The 20974-nt window shown below is 38.2% G+C and overlaps 1 protein-coding gene across 1 annotated transcript in view; it reads right to left on the reverse strand.

Annotated features, from left to right (window-relative positions):
- Nucleotides 1-3513: 3513 nt before the first annotated feature.
- Nucleotides 3514-20974, reverse strand: part of htr7c (5-hydroxytryptamine (serotonin) receptor 7c) — a 39227-nt gene continuing 21766 nt past the window's right edge. The window contains exon 2 of the mRNA XM_016511925.1: nucleotides 3514-4289. Within this exon, the coding sequence (XP_016367411.1) occupies nucleotides 3542-4289 (748 nt within the window). The 3' untranslated portion in view covers nucleotides 3514-3541. The remainder of the gene's footprint in view (nucleotides 4290-20974) is intronic.

The following is a 20974-nucleotide window of genomic DNA, read 5'->3' on the forward strand; positions in this document are numbered from 1 at the left end:
TTAAGTCGCATTTTGTTAAAATATAAATATATAAATTGGGAGATAAATGGGAGCTACAACTTTTGGCAGGCACAAAAATGATCCATCCGTTCGCCATCCAAGTTATGGCACTACACAGATGATAGTGTTGTTGCAGTCTAAAAAAAAAAAAGATTTTACCCACAGTCCCTTGTTCCTCCTCACAAACTATTCTCTTGATAGTGAGAATATGGCTGTACGGCGCAGCATCTAAACACCGGTCGTCAGGTTCAAAACCATTTATTTCCAGGCAACTGCACATGGCTAATATTACCCTAAGTACCAGCACTTTACCTGATAATGGCATGCCTTAGGCTGCTGTACATCAATCATGTTTTGTCCTCCTCCATCTTCTGCTCAGTGTTGTTCTATTCAGAGCTATTGAATTGTACGGCCTTGGCACTGTATGGAATACAGTATAACACTTTCACTGTATGCTGTATTTTATGATCTGCTGCATGAGCACTGTGATCCTCTGTCTATTATTAGATTTTTTTATACTTGGTTCTTTTATGTTTGCCCTGAACACGAGCCCGCATTTTCCATTGCAGTTTTTGGTCCTAATTACAGTGTGTTTACACCATTAGTGTGAATATAAATAACAGGGAGTACAAGAGGTAACTAGTAGCTAGATAATGACTTGGGAGATTGATCCCAGTCTCACTGTAAGCAACTGTCCCTGTAGTTTTAACACCAAAGGTTTAGATGTACAGAATAAGGCATACAGCGCTTGAATCTGCCAGAAATGTTTAGCAAGAGATATTCCAAATGCGAGCTGCTTTCCGACTGTAATTTATTCAGAAACATCTAAACAGCAATTAGATATGCATTATTCTGTAGTGCGTGTGACTGAACATGGAAGAGCACTTCATTTCTTGGAATGCATTATGTTGAATTTCAATTCAGTACATTTCTCTTCTCATCATTTAACTTCCTGTGTGTTGTGGCCAATTCGAATTCCAGCTAATGAACTGAAAGGAAGCCATTTGTTAGTTTCTTCAATTTGCAAACCGAACTCTGAAGTCAAATAAATTTGGGTCTGCATCAAAAGCTGTAGTGTGAAAGCACCCTTAAAGGAATAGCTCACCCAAAAATGAAAATTTGCTGAAAATCGACTCTCAAGCCATCCAAGTTGAGTTTGTTTTTATTGGTGAGCGAGTGATGGAATGCTAAATGTCGCCAAATCAGTTCCGATGAAGAAACAAACTAATTTACAACTTGGATGGCCTGAGTGTGAGTCAATTTTCAGCAAATTTTCAGCAAAAAAAGTGTTTCCAATATATAATCAATTTAGATCACATTAGCAACTGACAGCCTTTGGTTTCTGGCAAGCATGCACAAATGCATCTTCATGTATGCAAGGTATACAAAGGTTGTTCAATATCTAGCCATTCGTGTCATGTAGTGCATCATGTACAACCCACAGATATGTTGACTGATGGGCATCTGTCTGATTGGAATGAGAATTTCTTCATTAAAATGCCAAAATTGTCAAATCAGTACCTCATTTTCTTTTCTTTTTTTTTCTAATTTATTTCATTTCTTAACTCTGCATTTTCCTTTTTGCTTTGACATCAACAATCTTGGCAAAACATGTAGTGTAGTCCTTGTGGGAAAAGGTAATACACAAAAATGCACAAGCAATTTCGACGTTTCTGGTGCAGGGTTAAAATCTGTGACAGAAAACACTTTGTAAGCTTCTCACAAAGATTTGGCAACATACATATAGAACTGTACATCAAGAACACTTCTCCTCTTGTGTGTAAACAACCACTTTGAGTTGCTCAGTCAATAATTTATCTCTTAGGAGTCATTAACACAAGATTTCACAAGAATTCAGTCCCCGGTCAATGTTTCTTACCGTGAGTTTCGTCATTCATGGTTGAAGAGACACTTAAAGGCATTGAAAGTCTTTTTCAATTGCCACATCAGGTCAAAAAAGGGTACAAAATTGACAATGCCAGATCACGGCATATGCACAATGGCTCGCGGAGTCAGATGTTCCATCAAAGACAGCCGGCTCTTCCATGTTCTTAAAGTTCTTAAAATAGATGGACTCAGTCATCGGAAAAGCAAGGTGAGTGTCCTGTCTCTTGTTGTCTCAAGACAGGGATTCATGCTCACACACAAACACGTTCCGATGGATTTCCAATATCAGTCAAGCGTCATAGTGACAACTGCCCACAAGCCCTTATTTTTCTTCCTCTGGAGACTCGGTTGCCAGATATGTACAGAACATCTGCTTTAAGGTGGCTGCATACTTTCTCAGAACACTCACAGGTGGAGGGAAAACAACATGATCTCTGCTCAATGCAGAGAAAGAACCAGTGACTGGCTAAACACAAAGTGTGAAGATTTACACTTTTATTCCACATTGCGGAATCTATTGTTATGATGAGAAAATTAACAGCTTTGAGACTATAACAGCCAGGACTGGAGCATCCCTATAATCACATCCTATCACTTTATGACAGCAAAAATTAGCTAATTGCTCTGAATTTATAGACGGAAATAGCACGCATGTACTGTCGTGAATATATAGAACGATATTTTAGGATATCACTATTTTAATGAACATAGGGTTGATAAAGGCCACATTTTACTATTTAAAGTGTCCCTACCAGAATTTACTTCATATTTCAAAATGAAAATATATAACTGATTCTCATTTGATTCTTCAGAGATGAAGCCAAAACATGAACATGTTTTCATTAGTTATGAAAACAGCCAATAGCCACTGTTCTTTACATAAAGGTACTATTTTAGTAAAAAGTATCAAATTCAATTATAACTCACTGTCTTAAGACCATAAATCAATACTTGATGTAGATTAAAATATATACACAACTGTTCAAAAGTTTGGGGTTGGTAATTTTTCTAATGTTTTTGAAAGAACATCTCCTATGCTCACCAAGGCTGCATTTATTTGGTGAAATACAGAGTAATACAGAAAACTAATGTTGTGAAAAATTGTAAAATAGCTGTTTTCTGTTTTAATATATTTTCAGCTGCCATTATTCCAGTCTTGATTCAGTTGTGCTTCTTGAATATTTGACATTTATTTTCCAGTATTTTTTGATTAATAGAAATTTCAAAACAATATAATTTTTTTAAATAGTAAAGATATTAGATTTATTAATTTGCAATTAAATAAATAAAAACTGTAATTTCTTCAAACATTTTTACAGACCCCAAACTTTTTAACAGTAATGTTATGTATATACATAACATTAAAAGAAAAACATAAAAATTAAATTAATAATAAATTAATTCATCAAAGTTTTACTCACATGTCTCAATAATCCGTGCTGAATTTGACCAAATATCTGAATGAAACTGAAATATGAGTGTTCTGAATAAGTATGAGGCTGTGGTTCTGTCTTTTGTTCACACCGTCCCTACAACAATCCCATAAGCGGATGTATCAGTGCACATTGTTCGGCTTCAAAGTCTTACTCGATTGACCGTGATTCAGTCCTGTCTGAACTATGTGTAAACCAAATCCAGGCCAAACCACATCCTTTTAAACCTTCAGTGCTTCATGCACACCTACAGCCGACAGTCGGCGGTTTATGTTCCGGTACCTGCAGCGGAGCAGGTCTCTGTATGTGGACCGCAGGTCCCGGTTGAAGAAAGCGTAAATAAAGGGGTTCATTAGCGAGTTGGCATATCCAAACCACAGCAGCGTCCTCTCCAGCCAAATTGGCATGCAACTACACTTGACCCCGCATATAAATGGTCTTGCTGTAGATAGAATAAAAAACGGCAGCCAACAAATGCCAAAAACTCCAACTATCACACCCAATGTCGTAGCTGCTTTCTGCTCTCGCTTAAAGATGGAGATATTCTGTCGCTCGCGGCTGAGCAAGCGTGAAAGAGCAGCGCACTCCTCGGCTACGCCAGGCGTGTGTTGGGGTTTTAGGCCTTGCATCCTGAGAGCCTCGCTGGCGACGGTCTCCAGACGATCCCGACGTGGGAAGTCGGTAAAACGATGCTTGGCGCCGCTTTTTCTGGCGGCCTTGAAGATCTTGTAGTACATGAAGAGCATGACGATCATGGGGATGTAGAAGGCCACGGCGGTGGAGTAGATGGTGTAGCTGAAGTCCTGGCTGATTAGACAAACGCCAGCTGTGTTAACGTTCTTCGCCCAGCCACAGAACGGCGGCAGGGTGATTGAGGCGGACACGAGCCACACACCAAAGATCATCTTTGCCATCAGCTGGCCGTTTTGTCGAGCAGGGTAGGTCAAAGGGCGGGTGATGCCAAGATACCTGCAATCAAACAAATAGCTATAAGACATTTTGATAAGATTGTGAATTACAGTAAAGCTGACGTTTGTGATTTTGGAATACTAGCATTGCCAAATTAAATTGCAAAATCATTGACATCATTTCTCACGTCTTTCCCACTGTGGTTATCTTTAACTAAAACTATTATATTAGCTGAAATAAAGCTGAAAATCAAACAGATATTAAATTCAAATTTGCCTTGGCAACTAACTGAAATAAGTTTAAGTACTAAAATTACTAACCAAAATAAAACAAACAAAAAAAAAGAACCATTATAATAGTTTACAACAGTATAACTATTATATTCCAAATAGTTCCTTTCTATAAAAAAGAAAATAACTATTTAGAACTTTAGAATTTCAGAACCAAATTACTAAAAATGAAACTAAAAGTAAAATTAAAATAAAAGCTAATTCATAATATTAGCTATGATAGTAAATGAACAAAACTAACACTGATCGTTCCAAACCTGTATGACATTTTTCCATGAAACTCAAAAGATGTTTAGTCAAAATCTGATGTTTAACACCATAAAATCATAGTCCATTCTTATGCGCTACATTCCAGTTCTTCTGAAATGATTAGATTTAAATTTAAATCAATTCAGTGTTAATCTTTTTCTTCACCACAGCTCTCAAACCTCGCTCTGTTTGAATGTATATTAAATATGGCACATCCAAACATGTCAGACCAGGTTTGACATCAATGATGCCAAATTGCATTGATTCATGTGAGTATTTTCGCTGAATGTGATGCACCAAATTTACACACCAATGAAATTTGACAGTCAGAGGAAAAGATTTTCATTGACTAACAACTTAAACGTTCAGTATCAACATCTCTTTTTGTGTTCCACAGTAGAAAGCAAGCCTTGCTGGTTTGGAACAAAATGAGGGTGAGTAAACAATGACAACATTTTTTTACTTTAACAATTATTAAAGAACCAATTTGGGTTCCCCAAACAACCTTTCGTGAAACAGTTCTTATAAGAACCGTTTTTTTCTTAGTGTGAAGAACTAGTCTAAAGAACCTTCTTCCATTATATAGAACCGTGTGTGCAAACGGTTTCATGGATATTAATCAGAACCACAGATCCCAATAAAGAACATTACTTTTAAGAGTGTATCTCACAAAGTGTATAAATTACAAGAGCAACTTCTTTACCAAAATCATTATATACTGCAGATGCATGAACTCGCCTCAAGCTTGTTTTTCTACAATTCTGCTCAATAAGACACTAGGTGGTACTCTACAAGATGATTGAGAGGCAAATCAGAATGAAGCAAGACATTGAGCATTTTAAAGAAATTAAGTTCACATCAGGGGCATACTACAAGCGCGATGAGACGGTGGCACAAATTGCGTTTGTCTGAACCAATCAGCACCCACTTGAGCCGAGTTGATGAGCAGAAACGGTGGATTTGAGAAAAATGCATGAAGCAAAAAGAGATGAATTATATTATTGCCACTTCTGCTGCGGAGGAAATTGACCTTGATGCCACCATTGCATCTGTTGTGGTTAAAGAACCACATTTAAAGAGAAGATTACAACTCTTGAAGGTTTGATGAAGGATTCTCATTGCCATGACCCCTGCCCCCAGGAGACACTTATGCAAGAACGTGCTTTCCATAAAGATCTAAATTTAATCTCTGTGCAGTTTCCACTATCGCTGGGGTCGTACTGAAACCAACGAAGCACAACAGAGCTGTACACAGTTAGTATAAGTCCAGATATGATACTGGATATAGCAAAAGATGACCATGTACATATCGTTTAGCAGACGCTTTTATTTAAAGTGACTTACAAATGATAAATAAAAGTGATTTATAACTTAACATTAATCAGGCAAATAAAATGTACCATAATGCCAAATGCAGGTATGTGCTCTGTATGTTTTTGATTCACTAAAAGAACCGATTTATTAGACTCATTTGTTCCTGTGGAGAACAATTCATGAACAGTTCCTTTTAGTCAATCAAGTGAAAATAAATCAAGTCTTTTCGGTGCAGTTAATGTAGTCTGATTCAGTAATAAATGACTCTTTCGAGACAGTCCTTTAAAAGTTCCTTTTACTGAATCAGTCTGATGAATCCTTCACCGAATGAACTCACTGAATCAGAGTGGTTTCTGAATCAGCATTATCACGTCCAGGAATGGAATATTTTCATTTATTACACAGCTATATGGAATATTCTTGTTGGTCAGTTGTGGCATTCAGCTGTAAGATGTTTCCTTATATTCACCATTGTCCATGACAAAGCTATGTATAGTAATGGACTTTTTTTTTTGAGGAAGCTTTAAAATAAAATTATATGATAATTTCAGCTTAGACCAATATTTCATGTGTGCATTTTTTGGTGTGTTCAAACAGAACAAAAAAAAATCTGATCCTGACTTTTTAGCATTATTTTTAGCATTTGATTGTGCAGAAAATCTAAATAATGTAATACATTTCACTAAAGAAAATTAACCTCCTCATTTCCCATGTAGTCTCCTTTTTACCATTTTATGTTAATTTCCTATGCAACAAATACGTGAACACTTTCCAGACCTAAACACAGATTTAATTGACACTATGAGTTTATTAGTGCTAAAGTCCAGTAACTATCTGTGACATTTTGCCCTGTGGTTTTATGATATATGATGTGTTTGATATTACTCCTCACTACACAAGTACTGTAAATTAAACCAGTGATTTGACAGAGTAAAGACATGTACAACGTTGAAATAAAATTCCTGAAGCGTTATATCCTCCATATGCAGTGACAGCTCCAGCATACAGATCTGATTCTCCATGGCACCAGCTCTGGCTCAGGCCCCATCAGCTGCATAAAGTAAATGATTCCAACTTCCCTTTAAGCGGCTTAGCAGTCAAACACCCATTGGTTTATGATTCCCAGGGGTAGAGGTCCTTGGGTCATGTAAATAACATAGCCATTATTTATGTAATAACACTGAGGGCAAAGGGGATTCGAAGGCTAGAATAATTTTAATCATGATTCTAGGTCATATGGAAAATGCAGTCTGACCTTTCCATGTAATCCTTTGAACAACATGTTCAATTTTCACTTAAAAATGAAAGAAAAGGCTTGTGAGAGACCTATGAGGTCCACTGAAGGTGCAAATAAGGCTATATGGATCTCATGTGAATATACATTAAAAACACGTTTGTTAACTGTGCCATTGATTTCTTTAGGTGCTAAATTTTCCTAAAGGAATAGTTCACCCTAAAATGAAAATCTGCTGAAAAATAACTCACACTCAGCCCAGATAGCAATATCCCTGAGGCCCAGATCAGGCCCACACCTGACACTTTCATCTGGCCCACATACCGTGTGGAATGATGCCACTTGGGCGGTCTGCTCATGTTTGCCAGATTTGGGCCACAAGCAAGCCAAAGGAAGGCCCAATGTCAGCCATGAATAAACCAAATAAAGCAGAACTGGCCCAGATCCAACACCTTGCTCCAGCTCCCATACTGTGTAGAATGATGGCATTTGGGTGGTCCACTGCTGTTTGGCAAATTTGGGCCACAAGCAAGCCATAGGAAGGCCGCATGTCAGCAAACAAACAAACAAACAAACAAATAAATAAATAAAACAAAACAGAACTGGCCCAAATCTGGGCCGCATTTATTTTAATTCTGGCCCAGATCCATTAATGGCATTTGGGCAGTCCGGTCCTGTTTGCCAGATTTGGGCCTCAAGTAGCCTTAGCATTGCCACATGTAAGCCAGCCAAATAAACCAAAAGTGGCCCTAATGTGGGCCACAGTTGATTTTTATTCTAACCCATGGTCTTCCCCACATTCCTCATGTGGCCCACATGCTGCATGGAATGGTGGCATTTTGGCAGTGGTCCACAAACAGGCCACTGCACAGCCACATTTTAGCTAATAATGAACCAAATAAAGCATAAATATACATTATCTGGGCCACACTAAGCCTTAAGTGAGTTATGCATATACTCATATGTTCAAATAAGTTCCAGAAATGTGTCCTACTTGGTCAAATCATCCCGACTCAAGTTTTGCACAAGCAGCAATCCAAATGTCGCAGATAAGTATTCAAAGACACATTCCAATACTTTAAAAACAGTTCTTCACAAGTTTGAACGTCTCGATTACTTGTGTAACCCTCGTTCCCTGAAGGAGGGAACGGAGACGTTACGTCAGTCGTGACTGGCGAATTGGGATCTCGCCCGAGAGCCCAATCACCTTCGAGTGTTAACTAAACAAGCCAATGACAGTTGGCGTGCGTGTTTCGCCACGCGCACCCCGCCCCGCAGCGCGGGTATAAAAGGAGAGCGCGTGCAAACGCACATCAGTTTTTCGCTGAGGAGCCGAGACTACGTGCCCCGGCCGTACAGCGGTGGTACAGCAACTGTGGCGACGGAACGTAACGTCTCCGTTCCCTCCTTCAGGGAACGAGGGTTACACAAGTAACCGAGACGTTAGCAATGGCTGGGTCTGCCTCCTCCCGGGGCAGCGCTTGCAAGTTCACCACCTGATCCCTAAAAGGCGTGGTGGGAACTTTGGGCACATATCCAGGCCGGGGTCTCAGGACAACGTGAGAGTTACCCGTTCCGAATTCTAGGCACGAATCATCGACCGAAAATGCCTGCAGGTCCCCTACCCTCTTGACCGAGGCCAAAGCGGTGAGGAGCGCTGTCTTCAACGACAGAAATTTAAGCTCTACTGACTGCAGAGGCTCGAAGGGCTCCTCCTTCAAGGCCGTCAGGACCGAAGGGAGATCCCAAGAGGGTAACAGGTGAGGACACGGAGGATTTAGCCGAGACAGGAACCTGCACAGTAAGTCTGTAAGTGTCATGGCTATGCTGTGTTAAAGAGAGCACGATGAAGATGAACGGTTATAGATCATAAGTGTTTAATCCAACAAGGGTAAATCCAAACACAATGTAGCACAGCAACATTTAAGACATGTAGACATAAGACCAGACAAACCCAAAGTGAGCATACAGGAACTTAAGTACTCAGACAGTCAGACCAAACAAGGATAATTAAAGGGATAGTTCACCCAAAAATGAAAATTTGATGTTTATCTGCTTACCCCCATTTGGGCGCGCGCAGGCATCCGGTGCGCAAGCGCCGGAAGTGATCAATCGCGCGTACACGTCACTCATTGTTTACACAGTGCACAGTCATTGTAGGTACGACAGGTGAGGACACGGAGGATTTAGCCGAGACAGGAACCTGCACAGTAAGTCTGTAAGTGTCATGGCTATGCTGTGTTAAAGAGAGCACGATGAAGATGAACGGTTATAGATCATAAGTGTTTAATCCAACAAGGGTAAATCCAAACACAATGTAGCACAGCAACATTTAAGACAAAGGAAAACAAATTCCAAATTAACAGAAATCATGACAGTAAGAGCTATCATTATAGTGCACTTCTGTTTTAATGCTGCACAGTACACATATTAAAAAAACTGCCATTAAAAGCATGCTTCAAAAAAATTAATTGCTGCGTATGTAGCCTTCTTAAGACTCATATCCAGATCACCCTGCATCAGTTAACTGTGTTGCATCCTACTAAAAGTAGCGAAAATCTATTAGGCCATATTTACAATTTCACACTTACATTTCAATTAGCCAGTGTCAAGTGCTACATCCAAACCAGAAATGGCCCTCATCTGTTTTATAATGCATTATAATATGGGGCATATTTGCCATGTCAAATGTGGGACAAGTTAGGCTTATACACTGATTAGCCAATCCTGACTGTGCCGTATATTTGCCAAAAGTGGCCCAAATTGTTATTAATTATTTGGTAGTAAAACTATGTTTTACTATGTTTATACATGTGAAGTTGAGCGGCGAGTACATTACATTCAAAAATTAGCTAGCTAGCGAATACGCATATTAACAGTAAACATGAATTAACCATGTGACCATATGATATGATTAAATGTTAATAAATTAAATGTATCAGCAATCAAAAATCAAAGAAGAAATGTCTTAGAAATATATTTTACCTAGGTGATGAGGCTCACTCAGTTGCTTTTTGTCAAACTCAAATGTAGTTACGGGGTTTTTGACCAGCGAATGTGTGCAAATGTGGACGAACAAAAAATGGACAAACTTCTTCTGCTCTCCCGGACAAATAAAGATTTTTCAAACTCTGCTGCTCTGTGTTTCACGGAAACCTGGCTGAATGATGCCATTCCGGACAGCGTGTTAAGTCTGCCGGGCTTTTGCTGAAACATATGTGGACCACATTTGGTTTACATCCTGATTAGCTTTTGTCAATTGTGCCACATTTTTACAATAGATGGCTCACATTTGGTTGGCACTGTTTGGGCCATATTCACTATTTACCACATGCGCCACTTTAGGGTCACATTCAGATTACACATTACACTTTGTCTACAGATAGCATGCGGATGTGGGCCACTTAAGGCAATGATGGCCAGCAGTGCCCTTTCATTGCCATAAGTGGCCCACATCCGCATGCTATCTGGGAGGCCATCCAAGATGTAGATGAGTTTGTTTCTTCATCGGAACAGATTTGGAGAAATGTAGCATTACATCACCACTTGTTCACCAATGGATCCTCTGCTGATCTAGAAGCAGTCTTCATCAACGGTAAGCCATTCTACTCACTTCATGAGTTAACATGTGATTTGCACATGTGATGTTCATGTGGTTTTTCTGTAAGGGCAGAGCAGCTTTAGGACTCTCTGACCACTGCCTGGTTCATCTTCTTCCAACATACAGGCAAAAACTTAAATCTGCTAAACCTGTAGTAAGAACTGTAAAAAGATGGACCAACGAAACGAGATTTACAAGCCTGTTTCGACTGCGCTGATTGGAGTATTTTTGAAGCTGCTGCCACTGATCTGGACGAGCTCACAGAGACTGTAACATCCTATATCAGTTTCTGTGAAGACATGTGCATTCCTACCAGGACTTATTTAACCTTGAACAACGACAAACCATGGTTCACAGCAAAACTCAGACAGCTTCGCCAGGCCAAAGAGGATACCTACAGAAAGGGTGACAGGGTCTTGAACAATGAGGCCAGAAACACACTGAATAAGGAGATTAGAGTGGCTAAGAGGAACTATGCTAAAAAGCTAGAACATCAGTTCTCCACCAACGACACGGCTTCAGTGTGGAAAGGCCTGAAAGACATTAAAAACTACAAGACACCATCCCCCAGCACTGAGGTGAATAAACAACTTGCTGAAGACCTGAATGAGTTTGATTGTAGGTTGAAACCGGTCTCACACCCCACACCCGCTCTGAACATCTGTGTACACAACCGTTAACACCTCCAGCTACCCCCTCTCCCCCACACCTGCACTTCAGATCAGTAAAGATGATGTGCGTCAGGTCTTCAGAAAGAACAAGAGAAGAAAGGCACCAGACGGTGTCACACCAGCCTGTCTGAAAACCTGCGCTGACCAGCTGGCCCCTATCTTTTCACAGATTTTCAACAGATCACTGGAGCTGTGCGAAGTCCCTGCCTGCTTCAAATGCTCCACCATCACCTCCGTCCCAAAGAAACCCAAAATTACTTGACTTAATGACTACAGACCTGCTGCTTTAACATCTGTGGTCATAAGGTCGCTTGAAAAACTGGTTTTGGCTTATCTGAAGAACATTACTGGACCCTCACTGGACCCCCTGCAGTTTGCTTACCGAGCAAACAGGTCTGTGGATGATGCAGTCAACATGGGACTGTACTTCATCCTGCAACATGGACAAAACAGGGAGAGGATACTGTTCGTGGACTTCAGTTCGGCCTTCAACACCATCATCCCAACACTCCTCCAGACTAAACTAACCCAGCTCCCTGTTCCTAGCTCTATCTATGTCAATGGATCTCTAACTTTCTGGCAGATAGGCAACAGCTAGTGAGAATTGGTAAATTCACATCCAACAGCCGCACCATCAGCACTGGCGCCCCCCAAGGATGTGTTCTCTCCCCACTGCTCTTCTCCCTGTATACCAACGACTGCACCCCTACTGACCCCTCTGTCAAACTCCTTAAGTTTGCAGACGACACCACACTTATCGGCCTCATTCAGGACTGTGACGAGTCTGCTTACAGACAAGAGGTTGAGTGGCTGTCTGTCTGGTGCAGTCTTAACAACCTGGAGCTGAACACGCTCAAAACAATGGAGATGATCATGGACTTTAGGAGGAAACCCCTGCTCTCCCCCCACTCACCATCATGGACAGCACTGTATTGTCAACTCTATTGTCAAAAAGGCCCAGCAGAGGCTGTACTTCTTTCGCCAACTGAGGAAGTTCAACCTGCCACAGGAGCTGCTTAAACAGTTCTACTCGGCCATCATTGAATCCGTCCTCTGCGCTTCAACAACTGTCTGGTTCAGCTCAGCTACCAAAACTGACCTCAGAAGATTGCAGCTGATAGTCCGGACTGCTGACTAACCTACCTACTCTCCAAGAACTGTACTCATCCAGAGTGAGCAAAAGGGCTGGCATAATCATTCAGGACCCCTCACACCCAGCACACTTCCTCTTCGAACTGTTGCCGTCTGGTTGGCGCTACAGAGCACTGAGCACCAAAACAGCCAGATCATAGGAAAAGCTTCTTCCCTCAGGCCATCTACCTCACGAACAGTTAAATGTTCCCCCCACTGTGCAATATAACATGTGCAATACCCACTATCCATACTTATATTTATTATACATATGCTATTGATTTAACATATCTTACATCTATTCAAATTTTTTTTGCATAATTTGTATATAGCACATCTGTACATACATTATATTGTCTATTGACTCTTGTCTATTGTGTATTGTTTTCACATATTTATTTTTTAATCACTTCTTTATTTTTGTTATATGTGTCTTGTCACTTGTCATCCTGTCTGTGCACTGGAAGCTTCTCTCACCAAGACAATTCAATTCCATTGGTCAGCAAGTGATTTAAAGGGGTCATATGATGCGATTTCAATTTTTCCTTTCAAAATTTCTCAGAATCTGTTCCAATGAAGAAACAAACTCACCTACATCTTGGATTTAGCCTGTGGATAAGTACGCTTTATCTACTTTTTTATTTTTGGCTTAACTATTCCTTTAATGTGGTAAAAAGCTTAGTGCACTGTTGGCCGTTTTTGGCAGTGCTGTTATTTCCTATAACATGACATTCAACCGACATGTCAGATTTTTTCACGCAAAGAAAAAAGAATCTGAACTCTTCCACTTAGCATCAAACCTTTTTCAGCTTCCATTGTTTTAAATTGCATCCATGACTTTTCAAAAGCATCTACTGTAAATGTCAGTTTGATATAGTAACCATGGGAGCCACTAGTGAAAGTACACTAAAAATAGCTATGATAGATGTGTTTTTTTATGTTGTGTCATCACTGTATATTTCAGATATTAATGAATGTCTAGTGAAGAGTGAGAGAGCTTCTAGAAAATCCTGACTCTTTTCTTTCTCTCTTTAACTCTAGTACTCTGATTTTGTTTGTCTTGGGGCCTATTGTGTGGTCTTGGATATACAGTAAGGCAGGGTTAATGGAGAGGATGTTTCAATTCCACCATAATGCAGGAGTGATCCTTTTTAGGGCTCTTTTTTGAAAACACCATTCATCTTTTTGTGTCTGGGACAACAGACGGTGAAATATTCAAAATATGAAAGTCAATACTGCTTTTAGACGAACCAAACTCAATGTCCAAAAAAGAAAGGGGAAAAAAGAACATCTTCCTTCACAGCTCTTTAAAAGCACTTGAAAATGCGCTGTCATAACATACTGAGGACCCCAAAATAATTGATTAAAAAATATTTAAAGTTTTGATAGACAGACAGACAGACAGATAGATAGATAGATAGATAGATAGATAGATAGATAGATAGATATTGATTGATTGATTGATTGATTGATTTATATTACATTCTCATTGGTATAATAAAGTATGTTTTGTGGCATGAAAAACTGTAATGAAAATCATTCAAATCCTGTTACATTTATCAAGCCATTTGCCATTTCTCTTGATTTTCTTATAATATTAAGCCATTACTTATAGTTTATTGTAAAGTCTCCATTTGAAGATAGAAAGAGTAAAGTCCAGGCTAAAGTGGTTGAGAGACTGGGTTAATGGAGGACGAGACATGAAAGAGAAATGCACACAGGTCTGTCTCTGAATGAACTGATGAAGAGTGACATACAGAGGACAAAAAGCAATCAAGCAAAGGCATTTAGAGCGGCCATAGACAGACAGACAGACAGATAGATAGATAGATAGATAGATAGATAGATAGATAGATAGATAGATAGATAGATATTGATTGATTGATTGATTGATTGATTTTTATTACATTCACATTGGTATAATACAGTATGTTTTGTGGCATGAAAAACTGTCATGAATTTCAAAGTAATCCTGTTACATTTATCAAGCCATTTGCCATTTCTCTTGATTTTCTTATAATATTAAGCCATTACTTATAGTTTATTGTAAAGTCTCCATTTGAAGATAGAAAGAGTAAAGTCCAGGCTAAAGTGGTTGAGAGACTGGGTTAATGGAGGACGAGACATGAAAGAGAAATGCACACAGGTCTGTCTCTGAATGAACTGATGAAGAGTGACATACAGAGGACAAAAAGCAATCAAGCAAAGGCATTTAGAGCGGCCACTGCTCTTTCAGCTTCCTCCTCCTCTCTTCTTTACACAAACTCTCCATCAAAACACCAGCATCTTCATCATCTTTCTCTCCTTTTCTCTCCACTCCTACCTACAACTTTAACCTAGCTACATCGGTCGCTTCTGACATTCTCTTCATCTAGTCATAAAGGCCTCTTTTATGGCACGTTATTGTGCTTTTTCAAACTAATTAACGTGACTTATGTTTGTTGTGTAGTGCTGTAACGTAATACTGTGCACATGCATGATGCATTTCGTGCCAAATACACAGTGACTGCACTTATGTAATTCACTCAGACTTATGTAATTCATACAGTATATTGTAGCTAAAAATATCTGCACTGCACAATGGAGAAATGCATTCACTTAAAAAAGAAAAGAAAATAAGGATAGAGGGTCTCTGCTTTTGCTTACGTACATATATATTCCACTATGGGAAGTGAGAATTGTCCGACTTGACTGCTCGTTTTTGACATCTGAGCCTGCAGCCGCCTACTCCCGTCTACATTCAAGACCAGTCGTTTGGCATCTCAAATGAGCCTAAAAGCTGAGGATTGCAGAGGCTTGATGGAAGACGGAACCACTGCTCGTTTTGGTGTTTCAATGATTAAAAAACGCTACAGCAATGTTTTCCTTAAGATACTCTCTCTCTCACTCCCTCTCTATGAATTCATCAGCTCGCTGTACAACATTGCTAAAGTGTGTCATGACATTTGTATTCTTTCTGTTTTTCCCTGTCTTTCTTCCTCATTCTCTCGCTGTGTATTTTTCAACAATTTATATCCAAATCCAAGAAGCTTTAGTGCTATGTTTGGTTTCTGTCCAGGCTACAGCTAGTATTTTTTTAGGTCAGGGACAAAATCTGTGGCTAGTTTCAGATTATAACTAAGGCGGACAATATTTATCTGAATACAAGTAGATTCTTTCCATGTGAGCCCAACGTCTCCACTTTAGTTTATATTTTCGTATTATCACAGCAGATTTATTTCACATAGAAAATCTATTTATAGACAGATAGATTTTTTAGAAATTAATACTTTTATTCTGCAAGGGTGAATTAAACTGATCAACAGTGACAGTAAAGACACTTATAATGATTTAAAACAAATTGCATTTATAATGAATTCAAAAGATTTATATTTCAAATATATGTTGTTCTTGTCACAGGAAAAAAAATACCATTTGAAAAATATATTAAAATGAAAAATTTATTTTATATTGTGATAACATTTCAGAATATTGTTATGTACTTACTGTATTTTTAAAAACTTCTTGACAAATTTGAGACAGTCTGAGATTTGTAAAGTGTCATTCGTGTCAGTGATTTAACAGGATTAAAAGAAGATTTACTTCCGTTTAATCCCATGCTGTCTGAGAGAAACAGATGAAAAAAGATCTCTGATTTTAAAAGCGTGCTTAAGGGAAGCTGTTGCTGTTTTTTGTAATGGACACAGTTGGCAAACACTGCCAGATTCAATTACTGCTTGTACACAATTACACACCGTTAACTGACTTCATATTTGTCTCTCACTGCACATGTGCATAACCTTGGGCTTAAAAGCAATAGAGCTGCAATTTTGGAGCGATCTAAGCACTTGTGATGGACTTTGTTTCTTACAGAACATTCATCAAATGAATAAAAGAGACGCCGTCATATGACAACTGCGTAAAGTGAATTTTAAACCTTTTAGTGGCGATGACCCGGGTTTGAACTCATCAACAGATTGACCCTTTTCACAAAGCCTGGCATTTTAAAGAGACTAACTGAGTGGAGTGAAGCTGCATTTAAGTGATAGGATGTATCAGAGGCTTCACGTGTTAAGTGAACTAAGACGTCCATTGGATGCACGGCAGTCTTTGGAGAGGAGGCTCTCTATAAAACGGCTCTTAAAGAGTTGGCTAAAACGACACGCCTGTTTTTAAAGGAATGATCCAGGTTCAATACAAGTTCAGTCGTATCGACAGCAACAGCTGCCTGCTGTCGATTACAGAGAAAATTGTTTCAATTCTACTCTCAGTCTATGCTGTTTGTGAGCTTGACGTTGTCGTTATTATTGTATCCAAATCAACTTAAATTGTATACATTTTATCAGTTATGCATTACTGATGGAATTCATGTGGGTGTTTTTTTTCTTCTCTTTGTCACACTATTGGCTGGAAAAAGTCAAGAAAACATACACCCTTTGAACACCAAAAATGTATTTTAATTATTTCTTAAATTATAAAATGAATTACATTTCTAATTAAATTTTCCTTTTAATTAGGCTGTTACCTAATTGCATTATGTATGTGCGCACACACACACACACACACACACACACAGGTTTTTATGGTTTATGATGACTCTCCATAGGCGCAATGGTTTTTTTACTGTACAAACCGTATTTTCTATTGCCCTACACCTAAACCTACCTGTCACAGGAAACTTTGTGCATTTTTAGATTTTCAAAAAAACTCATTCTGAATGATTTATAAGTCTTTTGAATTACAGGGACACTGTAAATGTCCTTATAAATCACCTTCTCCTTGTAATACCTATGTCATACCCATGTCATTATACAAATTTGTGTCCTCATAAACCACGTAAACATGCACACACACACATATATATATATATATCGTATATATATTATATATATATATATGCATCCATTTGGCAAATGCTTTCAGTTTTAAATGAAGGAATTTTAAATTGCAGCTTACATTGCATTTATGTCTTCTCTGGGAATCAAACTCATGGCCTTGGTTTGTTTTCCTTCATGTCATACCCATGTCATTATACAAATTTGTGTCCTCATAAACCACATAAACATGCACACACACACACACACATATATATATATATCGTATATATATTATATATATATATGCATCCATTTGGCAAATGCTTTCAGTTTTAAATGAAGGAATTTTAAATTGCAGCTTACATTGCATTTATGTCTTCTCTGGGAATCAAACTCATGGCCTTGGTTTGTTTTCCTTCACAGGAAAAATATAACTCGCCCTAAAGACTTGCAATGTACAGGCATTTTTGCAACCTGTGAGTTTTGCCTGTTTTTACAAACTGATAGATGAATCAAAATCAGTCGCTTTGGATAAAAGCGTCTGCTTAATGAACAAATGCAAATGTACTGACAGCTACAGATGCTGCAAACACGGACATGTATTGAACCCTGAATATTCCATTAAAACACACAACTTAGAAGGAAGAATATGTCATTTTAACACCTACACTTTCACATAAAATCTGATAGTTCATTGCCAAATTTGTTCTTTTGTGACAGTATCTAAAAAACACTCACATCTTGGCGGTCCTTGGGGGAAAGTCATGAAAACAAAAATCGCATGAAATAAATCAGTGCTCCAGTGCCGTCTGCAGCTATATTTATACAGCTCTGTTTAGATTTATTATTGGCTTCATAAACCCAATCCCCCCCCCATTTAATTCTGCAATGCAAATTCAGGGGTAACTGCTCTCTAAATATGTCAGATGACACATGCCCTACTGAGTTTATTAGCGACAAACACCAATAGCTCCTCATTTATTAGTATAATTAATTGAACAAATTTCCTTAGTGCTGCTAATATGCACACAAGCAGCAGCTGTCATCCTAAATGCTGAGTGCCGTTCCAGACAGACAGACAATGAACGCATAATACATCTGTATTAGAAAATAACACGCTTTAATTCACCAGTCCGAGCTTTAGATCACATCAAGACATGACACAGTGACGATATTATGGATGCACCGTGCCTCAAAATATATTTAGACACTTAAGCCATGCTCAAAAACAAATTAATTGTGTCTTTTAAATAACAAATTTGCATTATATAACCAAACATAAAACCAAGAGGCATCAATAAATAAGTTTTATGCTGCATTACTGTGAATTATTTGTTTAGATCACATCAAGACATGATATATCAATGATATTATGGATATACCATGCATATATTTGGAGAAAAAATACATTTGACCATGCTTAAAAGAACAAATTAATTTTAAGTAATAAATTGCATTATATAACAAAACATAAAACCAAGTGGCATCAGCAAACAATGATTTGTTTGCTTGAAAAGTGTGCTTAAATGCAATTTGGTTTGTTTTTAATTATATTATATAATGCCATTCATGCATTTTTAAGTGAGGTGTGTGTCCAAATACTTCTTGAAGCAAGTGTATCATAGGATGAAATAAGCTGGGGGGGTTTTTTGTATTAAAAAGATAATTCATTAATTAAATAATTTACATATTGTTCACCCAATGCAATTACTTGGTCAGTGTTTTACCTTTCCTCAGAGATTGCTGGTTAATTAAGCATAATATTTTTTAGAGTAAAAATTTTTAATATTTAATAATTCCCTTCTATTGTTATTAATATCTTTATCAAGATACTCTACATACTGTTCTGGCATTTCAATGATAAGTCCCAAACACGCAAGCTGTTTAAATACACTGAATTATCATAATCTGGAATAGAAATGGTTGAACAAACATTTAGACAATCAGATGTCCTTGAAACATGCAGAGTATGACTAAACAAACAGTTAAACTGATAGTGAACGACTGCAAAAACTAAACTTCCAGATCAACTAAACTAAACTGACACAAATATAGTTTTTCAAAGAGTTTCAGTTTATTTGCAGTATTAGAGGAACAATTCCGTTCAACAACCTTGAGGTCTTTGTTAAGGCAGCAAGTTAAAATTGAATTGTGTCAATAAAAGATACGCCCACATATAGACGAGAAAAAATGCATCAGGGAGGGACAATGCTTCATAGATATTTCCCTCCCTGAAATATAAAAATGAGTGTGAATTTTATCAGAATGCAGGCTGTATGAACATTGTTGCTGGTTTTAGAGAGCTGTTGCTCCAGCTCTTGACAGACATGATTGTTGTTCAGCTTTGGCCATGTTTAGGGCCCTTAGAGCTAGTACTTCAATGAGAGGTTGATTTCTGACACAAATATTAACCAAAAAAAAAAAAGTGTTAAACAAGTGTTAAACTGAAAAAAGAGGCCTGGACATTCCACAGAGGGATAGAAGAGGATACTGCTTTTGTTTTTGTTTTGTCTAAATTGTACTGTATGTGTGTAAAACAAGAGTCCCAAAAGACAATTTCTTGAAACAAAAATGCAATACATTTTAAATTTTAAAATAAATGTAAATATATTTTGGGGTCAGTAAGATGTTTTTTAAGAGAAGATTCTTATGCTCACCAATAATGCATTTATTTGATCAAAAATAATGTAAAAACTGTAATATTGTAAAGTATTATTAAAACAACTGTTTTCTATTTTAATATATTTTAACATGTAATTTATTTCTGAGATCAAAGCTGAATTTTCAGCATCATTACGCCAGTCTTCAGTGTCACATGATCCTTCAGAAATCATTCTAATATGCTGATTTGCTGCTCAAGCAACATTTCTTATTATCCATGTTGAAAACAGCTGTGCTGCTTAATATTTTTGTAATATTTTTATAAAGTTCAAAAGAACAGCATTTGTTTAAAATAGAAATCTTTAATCTTGACTGACGCTTAATGCTGAGTTCACACTGCACAATTTTAGCCCGATTTTTCACTCACCGACAGGTTTTGCGAAATCGCCGACAAATGCCTGAAATCGGAAGCAAATCGGTGCTCGTTCACGCGAGTGACAACCACGCAGTGTGAATTATCAAAGACGCGATCTGAGGGAATCGTCGACATGTCGCCGACGCCCGTGAAATATTTGGCATGCTAAATATCTGGAGCTGTCGGCGATTCACAATCATGCTGTGTGAAATGAGTTCTGACTGAAAAACACATCGGCGATGACCTACAGCCAATGAGAGACCAAGATACAGGGCAGCGGGAAGTTCGGGGAGGAGTTATATGAAACGTAGTTTGCGGACCAGTGTTGCCAAATCAGCGATTGCCGTGGTTGTTTTTCATGTCAGCAGGTTGAAGTGACCCCAATAACGTGATATTTAGGCCCTGGAATGTGAATTGTACCAGGAGAACCCCGCCAAAAAAAT

This window comes from Sinocyclocheilus rhinocerous, unplaced genomic scaffold, assembly GCF_001515625.1.
Source record: "Sinocyclocheilus rhinocerous isolate Xijiao unplaced genomic scaffold, SAMN03320098_v1.1 scaffold1256, whole genome shotgun sequence".
Lineage (NCBI taxonomy): Eukaryota > Metazoa > Chordata > Actinopteri > Cypriniformes > Cyprinidae > Sinocyclocheilus > Sinocyclocheilus rhinocerous.